This window comes from Monodon monoceros, unplaced genomic scaffold (assembly GCF_005190385.1).
Source record: "Monodon monoceros isolate NGI ecotype Baffin Bay Population unplaced genomic scaffold, NGI_Narwhal_1 Super_Scaffold_3, whole genome shotgun sequence".
In the NCBI taxonomy this organism is placed as follows: Eukaryota; Metazoa; Chordata; class Mammalia; order Artiodactyla; family Monodontidae; genus Monodon; species Monodon monoceros.
This window is the reverse complement of record NW_021703780.1, coordinates 61998364-62021042: the sequence shown is the minus strand read 5'-3', so window position 1 is coordinate 62021042 and position 22679 is coordinate 61998364. Positions and strand designations below refer to the sequence as shown.

The 22679-nt window shown below is 56.7% G+C and overlaps 1 protein-coding gene across 16 annotated transcripts in view; it reads left to right on the top strand.

Moving 5' to 3' along the window:
- ALS2CL (ALS2 C-terminal like) overlaps window positions 1-21791 on the top strand; it is a 28914-nt gene extending 7123 nt beyond the window's left edge. For 5 of the 16 annotated variants that reach the window (XR_003796676.1, XR_003796678.1, XR_003796677.1 and 2 more), the window contains 22 exons: window positions 227-346; window positions 1790-1848; window positions 1992-2058; window positions 2490-2686; window positions 3775-3840; window positions 4273-4371; window positions 4462-4623; window positions 5363-5474; window positions 6596-6673; window positions 7522-7652; window positions 8854-9027; window positions 9183-9279; window positions 9445-9602; window positions 10192-10260; window positions 11179-11352; window positions 12581-12623; window positions 13225-13254; window positions 13432-13493; window positions 13600-13749; window positions 14039-14135; window positions 14554-15088; window positions 16677-21791. Coding sequence is in view for 2 of the 16 variants with exons in the window: in XM_029242564.1 (XP_029098397.1) it covers window positions 227-346; window positions 1790-1848; window positions 1992-2058; window positions 2490-2686; window positions 3775-3840; window positions 4273-4371; window positions 4462-4623; window positions 5363-5474; window positions 6596-6673; window positions 7522-7652; window positions 8854-9027; window positions 9183-9279; window positions 9445-9602; window positions 10192-10260; window positions 11179-11352; window positions 12581-12623; window positions 13225-13254; window positions 13432-13493; window positions 13600-13749; window positions 14039-14135; window positions 14554-14634 (2226 nt within the window). In the remaining 14 variants the exon portion in view is untranslated. The other 11 variants (XR_003796675.1, XR_003796679.1, XR_003796684.1 and 8 more) reach the window with 11 other exon arrangements.
- Window positions 21792-22679: the final 888 nt, after the last annotated feature.

The following is a 22679-nucleotide window of genomic DNA, read 5'->3' as shown; positions in this document are numbered from 1 at the left end:
AGGAGGACAAAGTAAGGCTTCAAGAGAAGTTGTGCTGTCCTTCTGGGTATAGCCAGGAATGAACCCCCCCACCTTGGAGCCACAGTGCCCATCACTGACCTGGGAGCCTCCAGGAGATGCTCAGAGTGTTGGGGGAGGTGCCTGGGGCAGAGGTGGGCAGTGGAGTGGCCAGCAGCATCCAGGACAGAGGTCCCTGAGCCTTGCACCTCCCTCCTCGCCTCACCAGGATGTGCTCTGTACCCCCGCTCACCGACTCTTGCAAGACAGCCAGGACATACCTGTGACGGTCACCCCGCTGAGGGCAGAGCGTGTGCTGCTCTTTGATGATGCCCTTGTCCTGCTACAGGTAGGGTGGGGCTGGCCAGAGGTCGTGGGGTCACAGTGGGGGTCTGAGGGCTGGTTGAAAAAAGGAGTAGGAAAGAGACATGTGGCTGGGAGCGAGAACTTGGGCCTGGGGAGGTGATGGGGGCAGAAAGGCAGAGTGCTAGGGTGGGGGCAGCAGGTGGAGCCATCCCTGAAGGAGTGTGGGCTATGGAGCAGGGCTCTTCCAGTCTCAGCTCTCCACAGCTGGTATCCCTGTTAAATGTCTTCCCCTCAGTTTCCTTACCTGTAAAGTGGGACACTTGTCAGTTTGTGCTTCAGCAGGTGGCAGACAACTCCTAGTTGTTTTCCTCCAACCGGAGAGGAACCTCAGACAACGTTCATAAGTGGCCCATAGTGGCTGAGGAGGGCTGCATGAACCATTCAGGGCACATGCAAGGCTTCTAGAGAGGAGTTCCATGTAGCAGCAGTGCCTGGGCTCTCGGCATTACAGAAGTCAGGAGGGAGCCAGTACTAGGGTTTGGGATTTGTTATGTGGCCCACAACCTTGGCTGTGCCTAGTTCCCCCTGAACTTATATTGCCCCTCTGATAGCCAGAGCACTGTTTTCTGTATCCCCCTAGAGTGTCAGCCTGGAACTCCCCTGCAGATAGGGAGGCTGAGGCCTAGAAGGGATGCTACTTGCCCATCCAAACCTGTGTCTCCTGAAGCCTGATTTTGGGGTTTTGATTCAGTTTGAGTTTCCCTCCACTCCCGATTTCACCCTCTGTGCTCCAGGTATGCTGACGAGATACTGTCACTAAAAGGTGCTGAGCCCTTTCCCACCTCTGGACCTTGGCACGTCCTGTTGTCTGTGCTGGACCCTCTCTTGTCCTGGCCCGTGTCTGGCACACTCCTCCTCCCCTTCAGGCCTGGGCCTGGTGCCGCTTCCACCTGTGTCTGTTGCAAGGCGAAAGGTCACTCTGCAAAATCTTCCAGAGGAAGGGAGGTTTGGTCTATCTCTCAGAGCAGGGATGACATTCCAAGTAGAAGGAAGAGCACATGCAAAGGTTCAGGCTGAGGAGAATTTGTGGCAAACTGGAGGAGGCCCAGGCAGTGGAGGGGAGTGGTCTGTGTGGTCTCAGGTGTCAGGCTCAGCCGTAGGGACCTTAGAGGGGTTTCCAGCAGGGGCTAACAAGATCCATGCTGCATTTCCAGAAGACCACTCTGGGGGCCCTGATGGAGCAGAATGTCGGGGGTGCGGGAGGCTTGTCCTGGGTTTCTGGCCAGGCCCTCGGGTGGGAAGGGAGGTGGAGGACCTGCCCTGGAGATGGGGAGCCGGCAGGGGTGGTGTGGGACTCAGTGCTGGGCGTGCCGCACTGAGCATGCTGGGGACACCCAGCGGTGTGCCAGCGACCTGCTGCTTGGGAGCAAGGCCAGACCAGAGAATAGATGAGGGTCTTGCCCACCTGTGCCCCCTCTTCTTCCAGGGCTACAGTGTCCACACCTTTGATCTGAAGCTGGTGTGGGTGGAACCTGGGCAGGACGGGTGAGCACCCCCATCCAGTGACACCCCAGGCCTTCCCTCCCTCTACCCCATGTAACCTGCCCACCCCAGAGCTCTGACTTGGGCCCTCCCTCAGCACCCTCCTGGACAGAGCTGGAGCCTACTCATTAGCTCCCTCTGTCTAGGTGCATGTTTCACCTCCTCACGCCCGAAGAAGAGTTCTCCTTGTGCTCCAAGGACCCACAGGGCCGGGTGAGTGTGGGCGGACTGTGAATCCGGGGAGTGGGGTCAGGGGAGTGAGGGAAGGCGACAGGAGGGTAAGGGGAGGGCACAGGTATACAACCCTGGAGGCTCGTTGGGAATGTCAAGCCTCTGGAGTCATGGTCAGAGTGAGTCAGGGGTCAGCCTGGGCTCAGGCATCAGAATGCCGAAGAGAACACGTGTTTTTCTCTGTGAAGCCAGGGTTGGGGCCTGTTTGGCCTCTCTGGGCAGGCCCGAAGCTGCAAACAAGTATTCAGGTCTGAATGAGGCCCCAGGGAGCAGCACGGGAGCCGTTGGAGGTCCCCGCAAGTGATAAGAGTGGGTGTGGGTAGGGTGATACCTGATGCCGCCCCAGGAGGCTTCCTAGAGGGGCTGCCTCCAGCAGCAGTGGCCTGTCCTGTGTTTCCCTGTCCCCCCCGCAGGTGGCCTGGCAGTGGAAGGTCACCCAGGCTGTGTGCCAGACCTTGCGTGGGAAGAAGGACTTCCCGGTGCTGGGGGCGGGCCTGGAGCCTTCTGAACCCCCCACCTGCCGCTGTGGAACATACACCTTCCGTGCGGAGGGCCGCTTCAGCCAGGCCACCTATGAGGGCGAGTGGTACGGTGGCAGGCCCCATGGCAAGTGAGTGACGGAGGAGGCTCTGGGCCAAGCAAGGCAGGGATCCTCCTGGGAGTCTGAGGGGCAGACAGGACCCATATGGACCTAATTGCCTCGGGGCATGAACTAAAGGCTGTTACCCCCCTGTGGTGAAATCTGTTTGTCCCCCACAGTCTCTCTTAAGTCCTCTTGGACAGGACCTGGCCCACTGTAGGTTTGTGCCAGATACAGTCTTGATGGCAGTGAGGCTACCGAGCGTGGGGCAGACATCAGGAAGCTGACCTGCAGGGCCCACGGTTACCATTCTGTTCTCAGGCGGGTGGAAGAAAACTCTCATGTCTACATAGTATTGTCTGGTGGTGGTAGAAATGTTTTGCAGACATTCTGTCTTCATCAGTCCTTACAAGAATGCTCTGGGGGAGTGTTATCACCCCCTTTAGGTGATAGGTGCAGAAGCTGAGGCCCAGAGACTGGCATGACTTTCCCCAGACCTCAGGGCAGGTTCTAGGGTGAACCTGGCCTCAGTTGCAGGTCGACACGACCCCACAGGCAGATAGGCTTTTGAAGAACATGGCCCCAACTTGTGCTACAGCTGGCGAAACCAACGCCCAGAAAGCAGAAAGGACTCGCCAAGGTTACGCTTGCAAGCATTCCACTCGTTTCTGATACCCTGCCTGCTTCCGGAAAGGGCTTGAGGAAGCTTATGAACAAAAACACAGAAAAAGCAATGCTGTGTCAGAAGAGGAGACAAGGATGGTAGAAACCCCACTGACTAGCACTTGGCTTGAGCTTGAAGGTTAGCTCTGAGCTTCCTGTTGGTCAAGGGAAAAAGGCAACCTGGATGCTTCCAGAGCTCTCCCTGCGGGGTGTGGAGCACACTCTGTGAGGCTGCTGGGGCCATTGTGCCAGGAGTAGAGAAGGGCTGAGAGCCCATGTGGGGCCATAAAGCTCGGAGAAGAAGACCGAGTTGGGGCAGAGAGTCCAGTCCAAGGGGGATCGAGGCCTCGGAGAGAGTCTGTGGCAGAGGTTGGCTGGGGGTCTTGTGTGTGTTGAAGGTCTGGTGGGTCTGATGCCCATGGACCTGATGCCCGTGGACCTCGACTGTGTTACAGGGGAACCCTGAAGTGGCCAGATGGGCGGAATCATGTGGGGGATTTCTGCCAGGGCCTGGAGCACGGGTAAGGCTGGGGCTGACACAGGACTGTGTGGTGGGCAGGCAGGGAGTGGTTTCCACCGCTCTCCACTGTCACCAGCCTGGCCCCATCCTACATTCCCAAACCTCAAGCAGAAACTTGGAGGCCATGTGGTCCAGCTCCACTCATTGTCCTAAAGGGGAACCTAGGCCTGAGGAGGGGGGCAGGTCATGGAGGGAGTGGTCCAGGGCCAGAAGGCCCTCCCAGAGTGCATGGGGGTTGGGGTGGAGATGGGGTGTCCTGAGGGGCCCTAGGGAACAAGATGGGGCTCAGCACCTCTCAGATTCTCCCCATCGTCTGAGAAGGCCCCTTGGAAGAGCAGGGACACTCCTGGGCATGGAGGGGGTGTGACAGGTGTCTTGGGCCAGGGCTGTGTCCCCAGTGCTGACTTCGCTCCCTGCCCACCCACACTGGCAGCTTTGGCATCCGCCTGGTGCCCCAGGCCTCCGAGGATAAGTTTGACTGTTACAAGTGCCACTGGCGGGAAGGCAGCATGTGCGGCTATGGCATCTGTGAGTAAGTGACCCTTGGCCTGATGGTAGGAGAGGCTCGTGGGACAGGCTCGTCCTCTGGGAGGCAGGGCCAGCCATTGGTGACCCTCCGCAGGTACAGCACCAGCGAGGTGTACAAGGGCTACTTTCAGGAAGGCCTGCGGCATGGATTTGGGGTCCTTGAGAGCACCCCGCAGACCCCTCAGCCCTGCAGGTACACGGGCCACTGGGAGAGGGGCCAGAGGAGTGGCTATGGCATCCAGGACGACGGCGACAGGTGAGTGCTCTGCAGCCCCGCACCAGGATTGAGGGGCAGAGGGGCCCTCACAGACCAAACGCCTCAGGGCCCGGGTTCCCTGTCGTCACTGGGTCCATTCTGGCTGTCCCCCAGAGTCTCTCTGAAGCCCCTCACTTTCTTTCCACTCCCTCGGTTGTTGCTGAGGCTCAGGATGAGGGACCCCGACCTTGACTGCAGGAGCCCCCCCAACTCTGGCCCCTCCCTGCGCTTTCAGAGAGGAGTTTCTGACCCCCTGATCTGGTCCTATCAAAGGATCACAGCCCTTCCAGGCTCTCTGGGCTGAGACAGAGCCCAGTGTCCTTGGCCTGACATTTGAGGCCTTGCCTGCTCCTCTGACCTCATGCCTGCCATGCCACCTGTGTAGCCCCTAGCCTTTTAGACCACTGAACGCCCCCACGTATCTATCGTACACTCCTGCCTCAATGGCTTTGCATATGTTAAGTGGCACCCTAACTTACTCCATCTGTCCTTCCTGCCACCTCTCCCGGGAAGCCTGCCAGGATGCCTTCCCCCAGGCAGGCTCCCTTCCTCCTCCACCCTCATTCCTCCTGCGGGTCCTCACCTCACCTGCCCTATGTCTGACTTGAGTGGATTCAGGCCGTGTCATTGCTCCTTATCTGACCCCTGCCCCCCACCCCGGTCCCATGCCAGCAGAACACACAGAAGGTGCATGGGAACAATTCTGATCCAGCTCTGGCCCTACTCTCTCCTCCCCCAGGGGTGAGCGCTATATTGGCATGTGGCAGGCTGACCAGCGCCATGGCCCAGGGGTCGTGGTCACCCAGGCGGGTGTCTGCTACCAGGGGACCTTCCAGGCAGACAAGATGGTGGTGAGTGCAGTGACCCACGTGTGTCCTGAGCTACCCTTTCCCTGCTCTGGGGGCTCCAAAGCTGAACTGAGACTGGTCAGGGGTGGATGGGGCAGGAAGCGGGGTTCCGACGTGCTGGAGGGAGCCAGAACCTGGGCAGGAATCCAGTTCTGCCACCTACCTACCCTGGCCTTGGCCAAGTCCCTGCCCCTCCCAGCCTCAGTTTTCCCATCAGCAGCTCAGGTGAACTACTTATCGTAACGACTCACTAAAATAGCAACAATGAAGTGCATAGTAATGAGGATGCCAGCAGCCTCTACTACCCATGTTTATAGACCCCTAACTGGGTGTCTAGCTCTGGGCTAAGCCTCCCAACATAATCTCATGGGATCCTCCCAGTAGCCCTGGGGTCATGTTATTGTCCCTAGTGTAAAAGTGACAAACGTGAGGCTCAGAGAGGTCAGAGAACCTGCCCGCTGTCACATTCTGTTGAGTGTCAGAACTGAGGCGCAAGCGCAGGTCTCCAGTGCCCGGGCATAGCCCTCACCTTCTGCCTCACCCACACCCTGCCGGGTGCTTGGCACATAGTGAAGCTCTGGCCTGATGGCTGTTACCGATATTGTGGCTTGTTTGTTTATCTATACTTTGTCCTGGAAAGGATTGAAGGAGGAAGAAAAGGGAAGAATAGGCACCTGAGATAGATTCAGAAATAAGTAGCAGACGAATTGTATCCCACTTGGTTCTGAGCTTCCTGGCAGCCGATGCAGCACGGGAGCCTGATCAGCTCCACGGTCCCCGGGGTCAGTGACAGGGAAGTGGGGATGGTTCAGGAAAGGCCCAGTACTTCCTGAGCTGTAGGTGGGAAGGAAGGGTCCCCCAGGAGGCTTCTTGAGAGAGGCTGCTGGAGGGGAGGAGCCAGGTCCCAGGGTGTCGGTCAAGGTAACCCAGGGTCGAGGTCCATGGGCCTTGTGCTCAGTGCTCAGAAGGCCAGGGGCTGGCATCCCACCTAGGCACAGTCCTGGGAGGTATGGCAGGGCTCAGGACCCTTCTGCCCATGGGTCACTGCCCACCTCCCCTCCCCACCGCCAGTCTTCTGGCCCTTCCTAACCCACTGCCCCTACCCTCCCCGCTTCCTTCCCTAGGGCCCAGGGATCCTTCTCTGTGAAGATGACTCCTTGTATGAGGGCACCTTCACCAGGGACCTGACCTTCGTGGGGAAGGTGAGAGCCACAGAGACCTTACTCCACTCCCTGCTGAGACCTTGGCTGGGGTCTGTAATCTTCCTGCTTGGATTTAGGGCTGAGGGTAGGTGGAGCAGGTAAGGGAGGGCCTCTCCCATCTCCACTACGTCTAGGGGGTGGATACAGTGACAATTCCCTGCTGCGGAGGTGTGATTTGATCGGGTGTGAGTCAAGAGGGGATAGGTAGGCTTGCCTTGGGTGCAGAGGGTGCTGGTGGTCTCCTGGCTGTGTCCCCTCCTGGCCCCCAAGATAGGGATCCACCCCCTCCACCACCACCATCAGTGCCTTGGGCAGGTGCCCCTGGAGGCATTGTCCTTCAGTATGTTTCTGCCTGAGCTGACCTCGCAGAAGGCAGTTGTATCCCTGCTGGGGCCTTTGGAAATGTGGGGGCTATTTGACTGGCGGGTACTATGGCATCTAGTGGATGGAGACTAGGAATGCTGTGAATGGAACAGTCGCATGCAGCAAGGAATTGCCCCTCCTCAAGGCTGGTAATACCTCATGTCCTCCCGAGGCCTCTGCCTACTTCTGGACCCAGTGGTGGTCCTCCCCACTGTGACCTGTGAGTCCCTTCTCTGTCTCCCTCGCCGTTTCCTGCCTCAGAGATGAGCCCCTTGGTGGTGGGCACAGGCAGGGGCTCCTGCAGGGGTGGAGGATTATGAGCCCCTTGGGGTGGGGCAGATTGAATGGATGGTGGGAAGGCCATCCATCAGTTTCTAGCCTCTGTGACCCGGGATGGACAGGCATGAGGCCTGTCATGATGGGATGGAAGGGCAGCTGGACAGACAGATGGACAGACATCCCTGCATCTGTCTCCTGGCTTCCAGGGCAAGGTCACCTTCCCTAATGGCTTCACCCTGGAGGGCTCTTTTGGCAGTGGGGCAGGGAGAGGACTGCATACCCAGGGTGTGCTGGACACAGCTGCCCTCCCTCCAGATCCAGGCAGTACCCGCAAGAGGTGAGAGACTGACCGTCTGGCCTGTGTATTCTGAAGCCTTTCTGGGGGGGGGTGTGTCTGTGTGTGTCTATGTTTCTACCCTAAAGACTCAGGTCTCATTAGAACGGCTTTTCTGTACCTCCTCTTAGCTCTTTGGAGAGTTCAGAGAGCTCAGGTCACATAGCCCTTGTCAGAGACTCTTGGAATTAAGGGCTATGTGACGGTAACTCCACATGCCACAAAACTGGAGAAAAATACTATGTGTAGGCTTTGCTTAGACCCTGCTTTTATTCTAGGAAGGGTACAAGACAGTTTATGAAACAAAACAAACAAGAATAAGATAGAAAATTAAAGTGTGAGTTGAGCTTACAAGAAAGGGAGGTGCAGATAGGCCTTATAATCAAGCATTAGCCTGGCTCTGAGTTCCCTGGCAGCCAGGGTAAAGAAGGAAACTTACTAAGTGGAATCACTGTCCCTATCATGGGGTATTTGAGAAGAGGATGGACTTCTTCCCTATGGGGACAGAGTTCTTCCTTGGAAAACCGTTGTTCAAGTGGTGACTCTTACTATGTCTCTTGAGGTGTGGGTGGTGGTTCTAATGGTGCCAGCCAGCATTTCACATGTTGTTTACTTGACACATTGTCCCTGCATGTTTCTTTTCCCTGACAGCAGGAGCTAGAAGTGGATGGCAAACCCTAGGGGTGTGAGCCCGGGTCGGGTGCAGGTGTAGGAAAATCTATGAGCGTGACATGGGAGAGCAGTGCTCCATTAGACACTGCACCAGACACACACACGGCCAGACCCCTAAGCCTATTGGCTGAGACAGGATCAAGCTCAGGAAGGACCCAGGTGTGGTAGGAGGGAGAGCGGGGTCCCGTGGCGGGGGAATCCTGGGATTTGGGCCCTGGTCTCTCTTAGGCCAAGCCCCCACTCTCCGGACTTGGCCTTCAGCTCTCCAGATCTTTCTGTTTCTTTTCCAGTGCTCTGTGTGCCCCTGTCTCTTTTCTCTACCGTGGAGTAGATTCTCTCTGACCCTTCTCTGCCTCCCGTTTCTCCTCCTGGAGCCTTGGAGGTCAGGCCGCTCTGCATCCCCCACTCCACCCACCCCACCTGGGCCCTGACTCTGGGCCAGGCTGGATATCCCCACCTCTCCAAGGGCTGAACAGGGTCCTGCCCAGCATGGCTCCATCCCTATCCATGTCCCCCACTGCCTCCATCGCAGGCAGCTGGGCCTGGGCGTCTTCCCCGTGGAGAGCCGCTGGCAGGGCGTCTATGGCCCCTTCCAGGACTTTGTTCAAGCCGGCTGCCCTGGAGACCTGCAGGAGGCCCTGCTGGGCTTCCACGTGCAGAGCTCAAGGGAGCTGCGCAAGTCCCAGGAGTACCTGTGCTGCGAGAGGTGAGGCCCAGGCATGCGTGGGCGTGTGTACCCATAGGGCATCCAGAGCTCAGTGTTGGGGTCAGTGGGGCTCTGAGTCGGCCAGGGGAGGAAGGCTTCCCAGAGAGGGCAGGCCTGGGCGTGGGTGAGAGACGTGTGTGTGTGTGGTGCCCCAGGACCCACCCCGAGGACCACGCAGGCAGAATGGAGGACATCCTGGAGGAGCTGCTGCAGCACCGGGCGCCCGAGGCCCTGCAGCAGTGCCTCAGGAAGGTAAGGGCTCCAGGGGAGGGTGCTGACCAGAGGGGACAGGCCTGCCTGTGGGCCCTTGCTGAGAGTGCCTCGGTGCTCCCATCGAAGAAGTGGGGTCTTGCGTGGGCAAGCTGTGCTCCAGCCCACGGTGCTGAGTATCTCTTTGTTGCCTTTGCACCTCCCCAGGCCCTGAGCAACTCTCTGCATCCCCTGGGAAAGCTGCTCCGGACTCTGATGCTGACCTTCCAGGCCACATACTCAGGCGTTGGGGCCAACAAGCACCTGCAGGGGCTGGCGCAGGAGGAGGTGAAGCAGCACGCCCAGGAACTCTGGGCCGCCTACAGGTGAGCTTGGTGGCACATGGGGACAACCACTGCACTGTGACCCCAGGGCGGGGTGTGGGGGGAGCTCTGCCCTTTCCAAGCATCAGCTCTGCCTGGTGCCCTGGGTAGGAAGGGTGCCTTTGCCTTGGGTCTGGATCGAGAAAGAAACAGAGGGTGGGTTGGTTAATAGGCAGCTGGTGAGCATAGGGGTTAGAGGGTGGGGAGGTGATAGCAAGGCCTGACTGCAGCCAGAGTCCAAGCCCCAGCCAGGCCCTGGGCTAGCCCTGACCCCAGGAGAACTCTAACCCCACTGCAAACGGAGCCTGACCTGGGCTCAGACACCATCTCCCGTCCTGTCCCGGCTGAGCTGTGACCTCGTCAAATGCTATAAACTGAAACCTTAGATGCTGCAGGTAGTGCTGTTGTAGGGTTCCAGGACACTCAGGCAGACATCCCGTACTCCCAGCCTCCTCACTGCTGGGGTTTGGGCCACTGGGCTCTGCAGTCCTCAGGCTCCATGATTCTGGGGGTGGAGCCCACCTGCCTGGCCTTTGGTGACTCCCATTCTGTGGGAGGTGGCAGCCACGCTGCCCCTCCTTTTGGTTTGCAGGGGTCTGCTGCAGGTTGCCTTACAGTGCAAGGGCCAGGCCCCAGAGGAAGATCAAGATGCAGAGGCAAGGTGACTGCCCCCATTAGGTCTGTGGGGTTCTCTGCCCTGGTGCAGCCAGGCTCGGGTCCTGGGAGTCCTTATACCTTTGCTTCTGGGCCCTCCTTCGGGGGAAAAGGGTATTTCTTGGGAAATGTTAGGGGTTCATGCTGTTGACCAAATATTGCTCATTGACCATTCAAGAATCAGAATGATCCTTGACCTCTCCTCCTTGAGCAACCTGGGGAGGGGGACTGCCACAGTGCATCAAATGCATCTTTGTTCTAAACATGTTATCCCACCCTCATCTCTTGGGTGTATGGAGGGTTAGCAGCTGCCTCAGGCACCTCCTTCTCCCTGTGCACAGATGTGGAAACTGAGGCCTGGCAGGGGCTGAGCCTGAGGTCACACAGAGCAGGAATTAAGTGGGTCATTAAATCTGTCTCCCCAGTCCCCTGAGACCAAACCTTACAATTTGCCTTCAGATTCCAGGCCCAGAGATCCTGATCAGAGAGGTCTTTCTGTTACTGCATTGCAGGAGGCATGGGAAATGGGGTTAGACATTAGGGAGAACTTCCCCCTGAGTCCTAGGAAGCACAGAAAACTAGGAGGCAGAACTGGACTAGCTTGGAACGGCTGCTGAGAGCTTTGCTGCAGGTCACTCATCTATCAAGGCCCTGGTTTTGCTTTCAATTAAATGGGGATCAAAATTCTGCCTCAGCTGCCATATTGGTTCTCAAAGTCAAGTGAGAGTGTGAGGTAGTCACAGATGACAATTGGTTGTGAAATGACTGAGAACAGGCTGGGAAGGGTTTTCTCCGGGGTGGAGGAGGCTGGAGGCAGGAACACTGTGGTGGGACGAGGAGTTCTGTGGACTCTTTGAGGGGCAGCCCAAGTAGATCCCCACGCCCACCCTGCTGACCCTGACCTGTCCTGGTGGCTCTCACTCAGGGACCTGCAGGTGCACAGATTGATGCTACCCCTTGTCCTGCCCAGCTTCTACTCGGAGCTCTTCACTCTCTACCTGCTTCTTCATGAGAGGGAGGACAGCCTCTACAGCCAGGGCATTGCCAACCTTAGCCTCTTACCCGACACCAAGCTGCTTGAGTTCCTGGATGTACAGAAGTAAGCCTCCCTACCATGCCACGATTGCCAGAGTCCTTGTGTAGCAGAGGGTACAAACCCAAATTGTCTTCAGCAAAAAAGCGGGGAGGTTAATTGGCTCGTGTACCCATGAAGTTCTAAGGTGTGGCTAGATTCAGGTGTGGCTGGATCTGGGTGTCCAGCTGCATGATTAAGGAAGCAACTTCTCTCGTTCTCTGTTGGGCTCTCTGGCTCCCCCGTATGGTGACAAATATGGTACCAGCCACCCGAGGTTTATATTCTCCCAGCTCAGGCCCCACAGGGAGCTGGTGTCTCCTTCCCAACAGCTCCAGCAGAGCCTCTGAAGTTCCTCCCTGGCTTGGCTGGGGTCTTGCATGTGCCCCTGAATACTGGCTCTGGCCCAGATTGGCCAGGCTGGCCTCAATATCTACCACTGGGGCTGGGGCAAGGTCGCCTGCTCCCAGCTCTTGGACTGAGAGTGGGAGAGGGGAGATCCTCAAGGGGAAACTGAGGACTGTTCCGGAAGTAGGTCAGAGCCTCCCTTCCGCCCTCAGTCATCAAAATGTTCTTTCTCCTCCATGCCCCTTTGATCCATTGATACTACCAGTGTTGAGGGCATGAACGCACTCTCTCCTCCCACACCTGGTTCCCTTTGTCTCAAGGTGATGGCGCTTCCCATTCCCCTTCCTGCCAAAAAACCTTGTTTCCCCTTCCGATGTGGTGAATGTTTCCTGTATCTGACCAGGCACCAGCCCAGAGACCTGGTTGTCCATGGCTTTGCAAGAGTCCTTCCTCCCCACCCCTCCTACTGCCTCAGTGCCGCCTCCCCCATGCTGGCCTCTCTGCTCCATTGGCTCTATTTGCCTTGCGTGGCATCCCTACTTCTCGCCAGCCTGGGCCAGCTCACTGAGCCCCTGGAGCAGTCTCTACCACTGAGCTCTCTGGCCTGACCCCCAGGACTTTGCCCAGGAGGGTCCCCTGGCCTGCAGCACTGCCCCTCTGTCTCCTCATTGTGTTCTAGTCCCACTCGTATTTTGGGGCTACATGGAGGGCTGCCCTCTCAGGGAATCCCTCCTGCCCTCGTCTTGCCTGGGCTTCACACAAGCGTTCCCAGATGCCATTGTGCATCCCCTGCCCCTTTCCCCTGCTCAGCCCTCCTGGGGGACATGGAGGTGCAGGGAATTTGCCCTCTGACCTCAGACCCCGCACCCTGGTCCTGGCAGAGCTTCCCATCTTGCTATAATTTCAGGCACCTGTGGCCCCTCAAGGACCTCATGCTGACGACCAATCAGGTGAGAGTGTGGGCCCATTACCTGCCCAGGAGAGGGAGGTCTGAGCCTGAGCTGGGCCCCCAGGTTTGCCCAGGCTTCCGAGCAGCTCTCTGCCTCATGGTCACTGGTCAGAAGCCGCATGGGTGGGTGAGGGAGGATATGGCAGGCTTTCTGCACTGTTCTGATTTCCCATGTGGATGAGTGTACAGCCACAGTGACCAGGTTCAAGCTTAGGTTCCACCCTTTTACTGGCTGTACGACCTTGGGTGAGATACTTGATCTCTGTGCCTCAGTTTTCCCATCTGTAGAAGTAGTCCCTGATGTGGTACTAGTACTACCTCCTGTGACTGTTGTCGGGTGATGTGGGCCAGAACACGAGGGGCATTGGTTCTCAAAGTGTGTTTGCTGGATTGGCAGCATCAGCGTTGTCTGGGAGCCTGTTAGAAAAGCAGATTCTTGAACCCATCCCAGACCTACTGAGTCAGAAGCTCAGGGAGTGAACTTGGAGTTTGTGTTTCAACAAGCCCTGGGACTCAAGAACCATTGACATAGAACTGGGCGGCACCCAGTGACCATTGGCTGTTAGGACTCTTATCTTGTTTTTCCATTTTGATCCTCCCAGCCTCCTGGAGACCGTTTACCCCACTTTACAGTTGAGTAGACTGAGGCTTACAGTGGATCTGTGACCTTCCCTGGGTCGCTCAACCCTCGGGGCAGAGCTGTCCTGAAGCCAGTGATGGGGAAGGGGGTGGGTGGTGAGGGGCTCGGGGGCCAGCCCTGACCCTGGGAAAGAGGAGGTCTCATCTAACCCACTCCCCCAACCACGCAGAGATACTCCCTAGTCAGAGACGCGTGCTTCCTGTCAGCCACGGAGTGTCTGCAGAAGATGATGTGAGCCACACCCCAGGGAGGGTGGGTGTGGGTGGCAGGAGTGCTGGGGCCCCTGGTTGGGACTGAACCTGAGGGCCTTGATCTGGAGCCAGCTACCCCGCTGCAGCACCACGGTGGACCCCCGGGAGAAGCTGGAGGTGCTGGAGAGGACATACGGGGAAATTGAGGCCACTGTGTCGCGGATGCTCGGCCAGGAGCACAAGCTGCCCATGGACGACCTGCTGCCGCTGCTCATCTACGTGGTGTCACGTGCCCAGTGAGCCCCAGCTGGGGGCGGGCTGCAGGAGGTTCCCTTCCCTCCCTGCCCACCCCCAACCAAGACATACTCCAAAGTCTTTGAACATGGGGGTTTATGGACACAGCCTTTCTTGGTACACATGGGGAAGCTGAGGCCCAGAGAGGCCCACCCAGGGTCCTGTGGGTGCCAAACTCAGAGCAGGGACCAGGTGTCCAGCCACCCAGGCCAGAGCTCCTTCCCGGCTGCTGGATGCCTGTCCCTGATAGGTCCCCTTTTCCCTCTCGTTGTGGTGGCGGTGGTTCTCCAGAATCCAGCACCTGGGAGCCGAGATCCACCTGATCCGTGATATGATGGCCCCTATCCACACAGGGGGCCTGTATGACTTCTTGCTCACGGCCCTGGAGGTGAGGGACAGAGGCGGTGGGCCAGGCAGAAATGCCCTGGCCACTGGGGCAGACCCCTTTCACCCCAGACACCGTCACGGGGATGAGCTCAAATTCACAGCTTCTGTGTGTCTCCATGGGAAGGGTCCTCACAGAGCCCCTGCTCTTGCCCTTGTTAAAAGGGGCTGGGTGGGGGGAGGTGGGCACAGTGCATCCTGGCCCTCGGATCCCCAGGGCTGAGTGTGTTCCAGGCTGCATCCCTGAGCACAATAGGAAAGGGAAGGAGCCATTTCCTTGCAGACTGTGGCTGAGGGCTGAGTTGGAGACACAGTGGTCCAGGCCCGGGAGGTGGGTGCACCCCAGTGTCAGGCCCTAGAGCCTGTGCATGTGGCTGAAGCGGGCAGGCCAGCTGGCTTCAGCCTCACCTCTCTCCCGCCAGTCCTGTTACGAGCACATCCAGAAGGAGGACATGAGGCTGCATCGCTTGCCCAGCCGCTGGAACTCCAGGGAGCCGTGGTAGCTCAGCTTCTCCTGGACAAACTGCAGAGCTGAGAGGGGCCGCCGTGGAATTCCCGTGGAGTGAGCGTGGCCCACTCTGGCCCTTGTGGCCCACAGGACAGAAGGCAGGATGAGCCCTGGAGGTGGCTCTTGGGGGAGATGAGCGTTTAATTTCTCGCAGGGAGATGCTGCTGCTGTCCTGACTGGGAGGAGGGTGAGGGTGATGGGTGTGGCCCCAGAGCTGGTGGTTTCCCCTCCCCCTGCCCCCTGCCACTCTCTAGGCCAGCCTTGGATGACCTTCTTGACCAGCAGCAGCTCATGGACTGGGGGCAAGGAGCCCCTGGCCTCTCCTTGCCTCATCCTTGCCTCCAAGTTATTGAGCCTCTCTGGGCCTCAGTGTTGCCATCTGTAAAATGGTGGACTACATGGTCTGTAAAGGGCCTTCCATCCATCTTGCTGACTTCTGGCGTCCTTCCGTAAGTCTGACTTTGGTCTGTTGGGCTGTAACTGAAGTTCTTGTGTCTCGGGTGGTGTCATTCCATTTCTCCTCTCCTGGTCAGAGGCTCCAAGCTGCTAGTGACAGCTCCGGTTATTGGGCTTTTTTCCCATGAGTTGTCTCCTGTGGACCTGCCTTCTTCCCGACTGCCCCAGGGCAGAGCTGGCCTCTCAGGGCTGCAAGGCAGGAACAGCTCCACCTCCACCCTGACCTGCTGGGTGGCCTCTGGCAAGGCCCTTCCCCTTGCTGGGTATGCAATTGAGAGCGTGGGCTTGGGGGTCTCTGAACTACAGTCCGCATATCATGGCCATGCTGGAGCAGGCTGGGGGCAGGGGAGGAAACTCACCTTGCTTGCCTCATTGCCAGCAGGTGCCAAGGGAATTACACACCTATGACCTCTGTGGGCCTGCGTGCAGGAGGGACAACGGAGGCACGAGGTTGGCCTGTGCCCTGACGGATAGGCACCTCTGGCTCAGGACCCCAACAGGAGTTGGGGAGGGAGGCATTGGGAGCTCCTTTGCCTTTGGGAGGGGAGGACTTTATTTAAATAGTGGTTCTAGTGTGGAACCAAAAAACACAGAACTGGGTCTTGGGGCAGCTTCATCCCTGCCGGGCCTCAGTTTCTCCTCCCCACATGGAGGAGTTTGGGCCAGGTGGCCTGCAGGGGCTCCCCCTGCCCTAACAGGAGATGTGTGACGGTAGGCAGGGTGACTGTGTTCTGAAGTGGTCCAAGGGCAAAGCATGGGGAGAGGGTGGGTTTATGCAGGGGCATAGCCCTGGAGGACAAGGTGGGCCTAGCTGCCAGGCCCATGCCTTGGACTGTAAGAAAATTGGGTCATACATCTTGGCTCTGGGTGTGCCTTCCATAAAAAAAACCCTGAGGGAGGCTCCAAGAAAGCCTGGGCCCAAGGCTGAATCCCCAAGGATTTAGCAGGGGGCAATTCAAGGACCTTCAGAGATACTGTGGGGCATTGAGTGGAGAGACTCAGCTGCCTCCATGCACTGCCGCCTCCAGAGGAAGGGGCGGGGGTGAGCTTTCCCTGGCTGTTCCGCCAAATATGGCAGCTTGAATGGAGAAAGGTCCTGGGCTCTGGTTTTGCCAGACACTCCTGTGGTGTCCCCGCAGAGTCCCTGGAAGAGGGTTGAACTGAGGAAGGGTAAGGATATCCAGGCTGCCGTGGGCATGCACCTCACCCAGGACTATGGCAACTCTCCAGCAGTTGTCGGGTAGTTCTTGTCCCTTAACAAGTGACAACAGCCTTGCCCAAGGGCAGCCCTGAGTTGGTGCGATGCCGCAGCCTCACTCCAGAGAGCACCGCACACTCCCCGGCTCCATCAGGATCAGTGCACGCTCACCGCAGTGCAGATTCACCAGGACCTTTCACCCATCTTCTTGCTGGGCCTCCCCAACACCTACTGAACTGGGGCCCCTGGACAGGGCTTCAGGAGATTCCCAGGGCAGCTCAGGCTGTTGTGTCAGACCCTTTCAGCACAACCATAAAGCCAGCAGGGGCCTTCGAATTAGACAGTGAGCGAATTGACAACTGAGGTCAGTTCTTCATTTACAGAAGAGATACCTGGAGCCAGGTAACCCCCTGCCGTGTGGGTGCCTGGGGAGGCTGATGGAGATGGCCACCTGCGGGCAGGCGAGTCCCCGCTCCAGTGATGGCCTCCCCCGGCTGCTGCAGGAGCCCCTTCGCTGCAGTGAGAGCACTGGTATCCACTCTGAGTCTGGTTGGGAACCAGGAACTCTAGCGCCTCGGGTGATCCGGATGATGTCAAAAGCAGCCTCTGCGCTCCGTCTTTCTGGTCCCCATCTCTTCTCCAGGACGAGGATTCTGCTTTCAGCAGTGATCGTGAGGAAGTGGTAAAATTCTTCACAATCAGTCTCAATCAGGACTTCATGATCACCAGGGCCAGAGAGGAGAGAGGCCAAGGGAGATGCTTTTCACTGACGGCGTTCTGACAGGCTACAAAGAGCCACACTGGCCCTGCCCTCAAGGACCTGGACTTGGGGCTGAGAAAGACAGAGACGCCTGAGAGCTATTAAATGGCCTCTCAGTGAGCAGATGTGTCCGAGTCACACGGCCCAACCCCCCACTTTTCTCCCCCAATGCAGTCCTGGTCCTGCATGCAGTCGCTCATGCAACCTCTCAACCCCTGCTTCCCCCCCACCCTTTACTTCCCTTCAACAGTCAAACCTATCTGCTGCCACCTCCTGCTCTCCAGCTCCTGCCCCTCCTTGTTCTGTCCCCTAGAAATGTCCTTCTCCAGTTCCACTGGGTCCCAGGCTGCTCCATCCTCGCAGGCCCAGCTCTCATGAAGCCCCGTGTCCCGGGGCAGGAGTCTCCCTGCTCCCCAGCCCTTCTCCAGGGCCCCTTCCCTGGCCTCATCACGTTACTGGTGTGTGACTGGTGGGTGCCTGCTTCCCCCCAGTTCGCCAGGCGCACGGCTCACTGTGCATGCTCGGCTGAGAGAATGGGGAGCTGGATCCGAGTTCTGACCAAGTCTCTTTATTCAGACCACCCCTGAGGGTGCTGGGAGCTAGTGCACAGTCTGGGCGGCCCCTTGCCCACTGCAGCCCCAGAGACGCTGGAAGGAGTCGGGGTGGGGGGTGAGAGAGCAGTCTGAGCAATGCTATGTAACCCGAGCAGGGACCTGAGTGAGGGCCACGTGCCACAGCTGTCCGGGCTCCCAGAGGGATGGCTGCTTACTGTGGGGTCAGCGAATGGCAGGGACTGCCCTCCTGTGGGCACCGGGGAAGGAATAAGTTCAGGGTTAGGGTCAAGGTCAGAGTCAGGGTCAGTGTCAGGTTAGGGTTAGGGGTTAGGATTGAAGTGAGAGTGAGAGTCAAGGTCAGGTTCAGGTCAGCTCAGGGTCCTAGTGCAGGTCGGGGCTTTCCTGGTTGGCTTGGTCAAGAGTTGTGCAGAAGTGAGCTCTGGCTTTTATCTCACCGTGAGCAAGAACCAGGGATGGGGACTAGGCTGACAAGGCCTTGATCTGTCCATGACCTCGGCCAAGTCCTTGCCCTAACTGGGTCCTCTGCGCTGTGTGTAAGGAAGGTTGCTGCTAGGCACTATTGTTCTGCCATCCAGGAAGGAGGAGGAGACCTGGAGCGGAGGAGCATATGTTCTGCTCCTGGAGAAACACAGGACTGAGCGGCTAGGTCAGGATGGGGACTGAACCTAGACAGCCTCACTCCAGAGCACAAGCTCCACCTGGGGGGTGAGCTGGAGCCCAGGAGTCGGGGCCACCTCCCCTCTCCCCACATGCACAGGAGGTGCTTCGAGATGGGCAAGTCTCTCCCAAAGCCACCTCCGCATGTGCCCCTGGATGAGGCCTGCCCCCTCAGATCCAACGGGGGCTGGCAAGAGACCAGGAGAGGGGGAGGTGGTCCCGTCAGCAGGACCAGGTGGGGGGTGACAGATCCAGCAATCAGTTCAGTGTAGAGCACTAGCTATGGTCTGTAGGAAGCACACGAGAGAAGTTTGGTTTTGTTCTTGTTCTGACAGTAGAGGGAGACCACAGGGCACCAGCAGTAATAAGATGACGCTAAGGGAGATCGTATCAGCATCTAGAAAATTAATCTTATTTTGTCATTTTGTTGGAGGCCATCCTGCCTCCCCAGTCAATAGTCCTCAGTTCAGAGTGTCCCGAGAGTGGGTGTCCAGGACTTAGATCGAAGGCAGTGGTGATGGTCTGGGATGAGGTTGCCAAAGCATTCTGAGATGACAGGCTGGGCCAGGTGTCCTGCAGGTGAGAGCCAAGTCGCTAATGCCCCCCTCCCCAACGTCTCTGACCTTCAGGAGTCCGAGGTGCTCCTTCCCCACCAGCGGAGCAGCTGTCCTTTCTCGGCCGCACGGTCAGTATATGTGTGACCTGTCCCTGCGGCACAGGGACTTTACGCTTTTAGAAGTCCTCGCCATTTCTTACTCTGGCTGGATTCATCCCTAGGAGATTGCTATGTGGCATCCCAGAACGTGGTGGCCATGCTGGCAGGACCACCTTAGGAGCTGTCACCTCATACTCATGCTCATTATCAGCAATGTCCACAATTGCCTGATCCAGCAAGCATAGGCATGAGGTAAGGGAAGCCCCAGGCTTGTCATCTCAGAATGTTTTGGCAACCTCGTCCCAGACCATCACTACGGCCTTCAGGAAACCAGGCTACGGGACCTGTGGGGGCAGAGCAGAGCTGAAGGTGGGCACAGGAGGGGAAAAGGGAAGCGGGAGAAGGCTCGTTACATGAAAGGTCCCATGAGTGCCAGATAGTTGTCTGCTGTTGGCACTCGTGACCATAAGGGTGGCGTCACCGTCTGACTGGATGTGTTCAGGGAGTTCAAATATGTAGCAGCACATTTAGGAGTTCTCAAATGGTATGGCCTGCGTTTGCTCTGCAAGTGGGAATTGTTGTGTTGTACCCAGAAAGGGTCTCACTGTAGTCAACACCCAGTGGTACCCCTGGGACAAGGGTAAAGGGTTTCTAGAGTCTATTTGCCAGGACTGGCCAGGTCTAGTGCACTGCACCGTGCACCCCAGAGTTCCCTTTGTCACTTGCTGGTGGAGCTGCCAGTCAGGCACATTAGCCAGGCTTCCTTGGCCTCAGGTGCTGGCACTGCCATGCCCTTTGTGATGATGTATCCAGGTGGCTGTGGTCTTTACCTGTGTGATGCAGAATTGGTCAGCATGTCGGTTCCAATGATGTTCATTGCCAAAGCATCCTTTTCCACAGGTCATGGACAGTGCATGGGTCCTGTGCAGTCTGCTGCCACAGTGTTTGTCCCTAAGGGGCTGGGATTCGATCCCGGTTGTTTGGTTGTCAGGTGCTACACTGACGTCCATTGGCTACTGGCTGCAAGTTGGTGAAAATGTAACAAGATGTGTTCAGTGGGTGTCTTCCAGGACAAGCACCAGTCTGCATCTCTGTCCACAGGCAGAGTTTTTTCCTTTCTACATGCTTTGGCTTTTTCCTGTGGCTGCCCAGCCACAGTGGACCGTTTAATATAACTGGGCTGACTGTGTGTCGGGCCCAGGCATCCTCTGGTACCTTGGTGTACTGAAGACCCCACGTCTGAGGTTCACCCATTCATGCAGGTGACAGAGTCCATTGATGGCTGGTTTACTTCTTTCTTGGATGTACCAGTTTCATTTAATAACAGGTGCTTGCTGGGCAGGGCCCACTTTATCCCGTAACACATGTGCAGGGGAGGAGCAACACAAGGGGAGCTGGTCTCTCATCGTCCACCTATGGCCAGTTAGAAGCCAGGTGAATCGGCCCTCACATGGGGTATGCCGAGCCGTGACTGTCAGGCAACTGCCACTCAAAACACCAGGGGTCGCCTTTGCCGCGTGTCAACTTCCTTCTGCCCCAGGCTCCAGGTTGCGTATCTCAGTCCCCCACACTGTCATTGGAAAGTCTCTTTAGGACAATTGGCCTGAGCGGGAGGCAGTCTGTACAGCCTGCTGGTTGCTTTCTTTAAGCACTTCTGCGTCCACAGCTCTTTAGTTGGTGTGTGGTGATCTCCTTCCCCGTCCACCCTTGTCTTCTAAACTGCTTTACTGCCACCACGTGGCTGGGCTGGGGAGCCTGGAGGGCACCTGTTAGGCACCAGTCCCAATGTCATTGTCCTAACTGTGGCCCTTCCCCAATGGCAACATCCCTCACAGTAAGGAGAAGTAGTTCTCATCCTAAAACCTCTATTTCCGCAAGGCATTATTCAGCAGGGTCAGCTACCTGGGTGTGTGGAATGTCCACCAAATGAAACAACACAGGTTAGTTTCAAGCACGTGGTAGGGCCAGTGTTGGCTGAAACGGCACCTTTGTAACCTAAAAAGGACAGCCTAAAGCACTATCCTTGCCTGGAGAGGAGTGGCCAGAGATCTCATCAGGAGCATATAGGGCCACAGCCCCGTGGAGTGTGCCTTTTTTCCCTGTTAAGACAACCTTCTGACTGGAGTTACAAATCCAGCACACAGTGATAGCTTCTGCATCAGAAGCATAGGTTCCTCCACCTTGTGAGGGACAGCAGTTCTTTTCTTGCTGCCCGAGGGAGGCACCCCCTTCTCAGAGTTCTGGGTTCCTTCCCCATAGGGCCCGTCTTCCAAGTTTCTATATTTTCATATCTTTAGCCTCCCCCATTTCTTCCTCCAGCCCTAGGGAGAGGAAGCTGCTTTATATAACTGTTGGAGCATTATTTTTTTTGCCTTTTTAGTTCCTTCAGTTGCTGGGTGTGGTAGGCGGAATAATTGTTCTCCGAAGATGTCCACAACCTAATCCCTGGAAGCTGAGAATAGGTCACCTTACATGGCAGGAGGGACTCTGTAAATGTGGTTAAGTTGAGGACCTTGCAATGGGGAGCTGATCCTGGGTTATCTGGGTGGGTTCAATCTAATTATGTGGGTCCTTAGAAGTTGAGGAGGGAAGCAGAAGAGAATCAGAGGGAGATGTGACCACCGAGGAATGGCCTGGGAGATGGCAGGGTTGGAGCACGGGAATGTGAGAGACTCTAGAAACTGGAAAAGGCAAAGAAATGGATTCTCTCCTAGAGCTTCCAGAAAGGAACACAGCCCAGTGAGAGCCGTGTTGGATTTCTAACCTACAGAACTGAAAGAGCATGCATTTGTGTTGTTTGAAGTGACCAAATTTGTGATAATTTGCTCTCGCAGCAATAAAAAACACATAACTGGTTAATGCTTTTATATTAAATTCTCTTTGTTAATATAACTGGTGAGGTTTCATCCTCCCTGCCCTGGGCTAATTCAGAGACTCCCTCCAACTCCCTCACGTCCTGCATGTTCCTGTCACTCCAGATGGTGGGCAGTGTGAGCTCAGGGCAGATCCCATCTCTCCCACCCCTATCTCTCATGCTGGGTGGCTCTGACATGCAGGAAATTCTTCCCTCTGATGAGCCTCTGTGTGTCTCTAATCTTGTGTGTCCTATAACTGGCCCCTGGATGGCACAGACCCCACAGGATTCCCAGGCTCCCAGAAAGCTAAGATTCTATTCCCTCCTTGCTTGTGACATCTTCAACTTATAAAGTACCCTGTCATCATGTAGGGCCTCCCCAGAGTTGGGGCTTTTGGTCCCAAACCCTCTTCAGCCTTTCACTTTAGACCCTTCTGGTCATGTAGACCCAACTCACTCAGGGCAGGTAACAAACCACATGCCCTCCAGTTCTCTCTCATAAAAAGGGATGGTGTAGCTTCCTCCACAGACCACAAAAACAAGCACCAGATAAACTGAATAGTTAAAAGGTAAAAATAAAACCAAATATATTAGAAGAAGAGATAGCAGAATAAGTCCCCAAATTAGTATGTGAAAGACCATTTTATTTAAGGATGAGCATGAACTCCTGTTGATGCTGCCTGATGGTTTTGGGGACCAAATTAAAATAGTAGACCACCTGGTAGACTATACCAACTATCAGTGCATAGGCTAGAAAATTCATTCAAGAAGTGGAGGGCAAAAGGAAGTTCTTGTACATGTAAATAGGTAATAGACTTAATGTTGGTGAGCAGAATATCCAAGATGACCTTGAAGTTTCAGGAACTGCTGACTGAGCATGGCTGT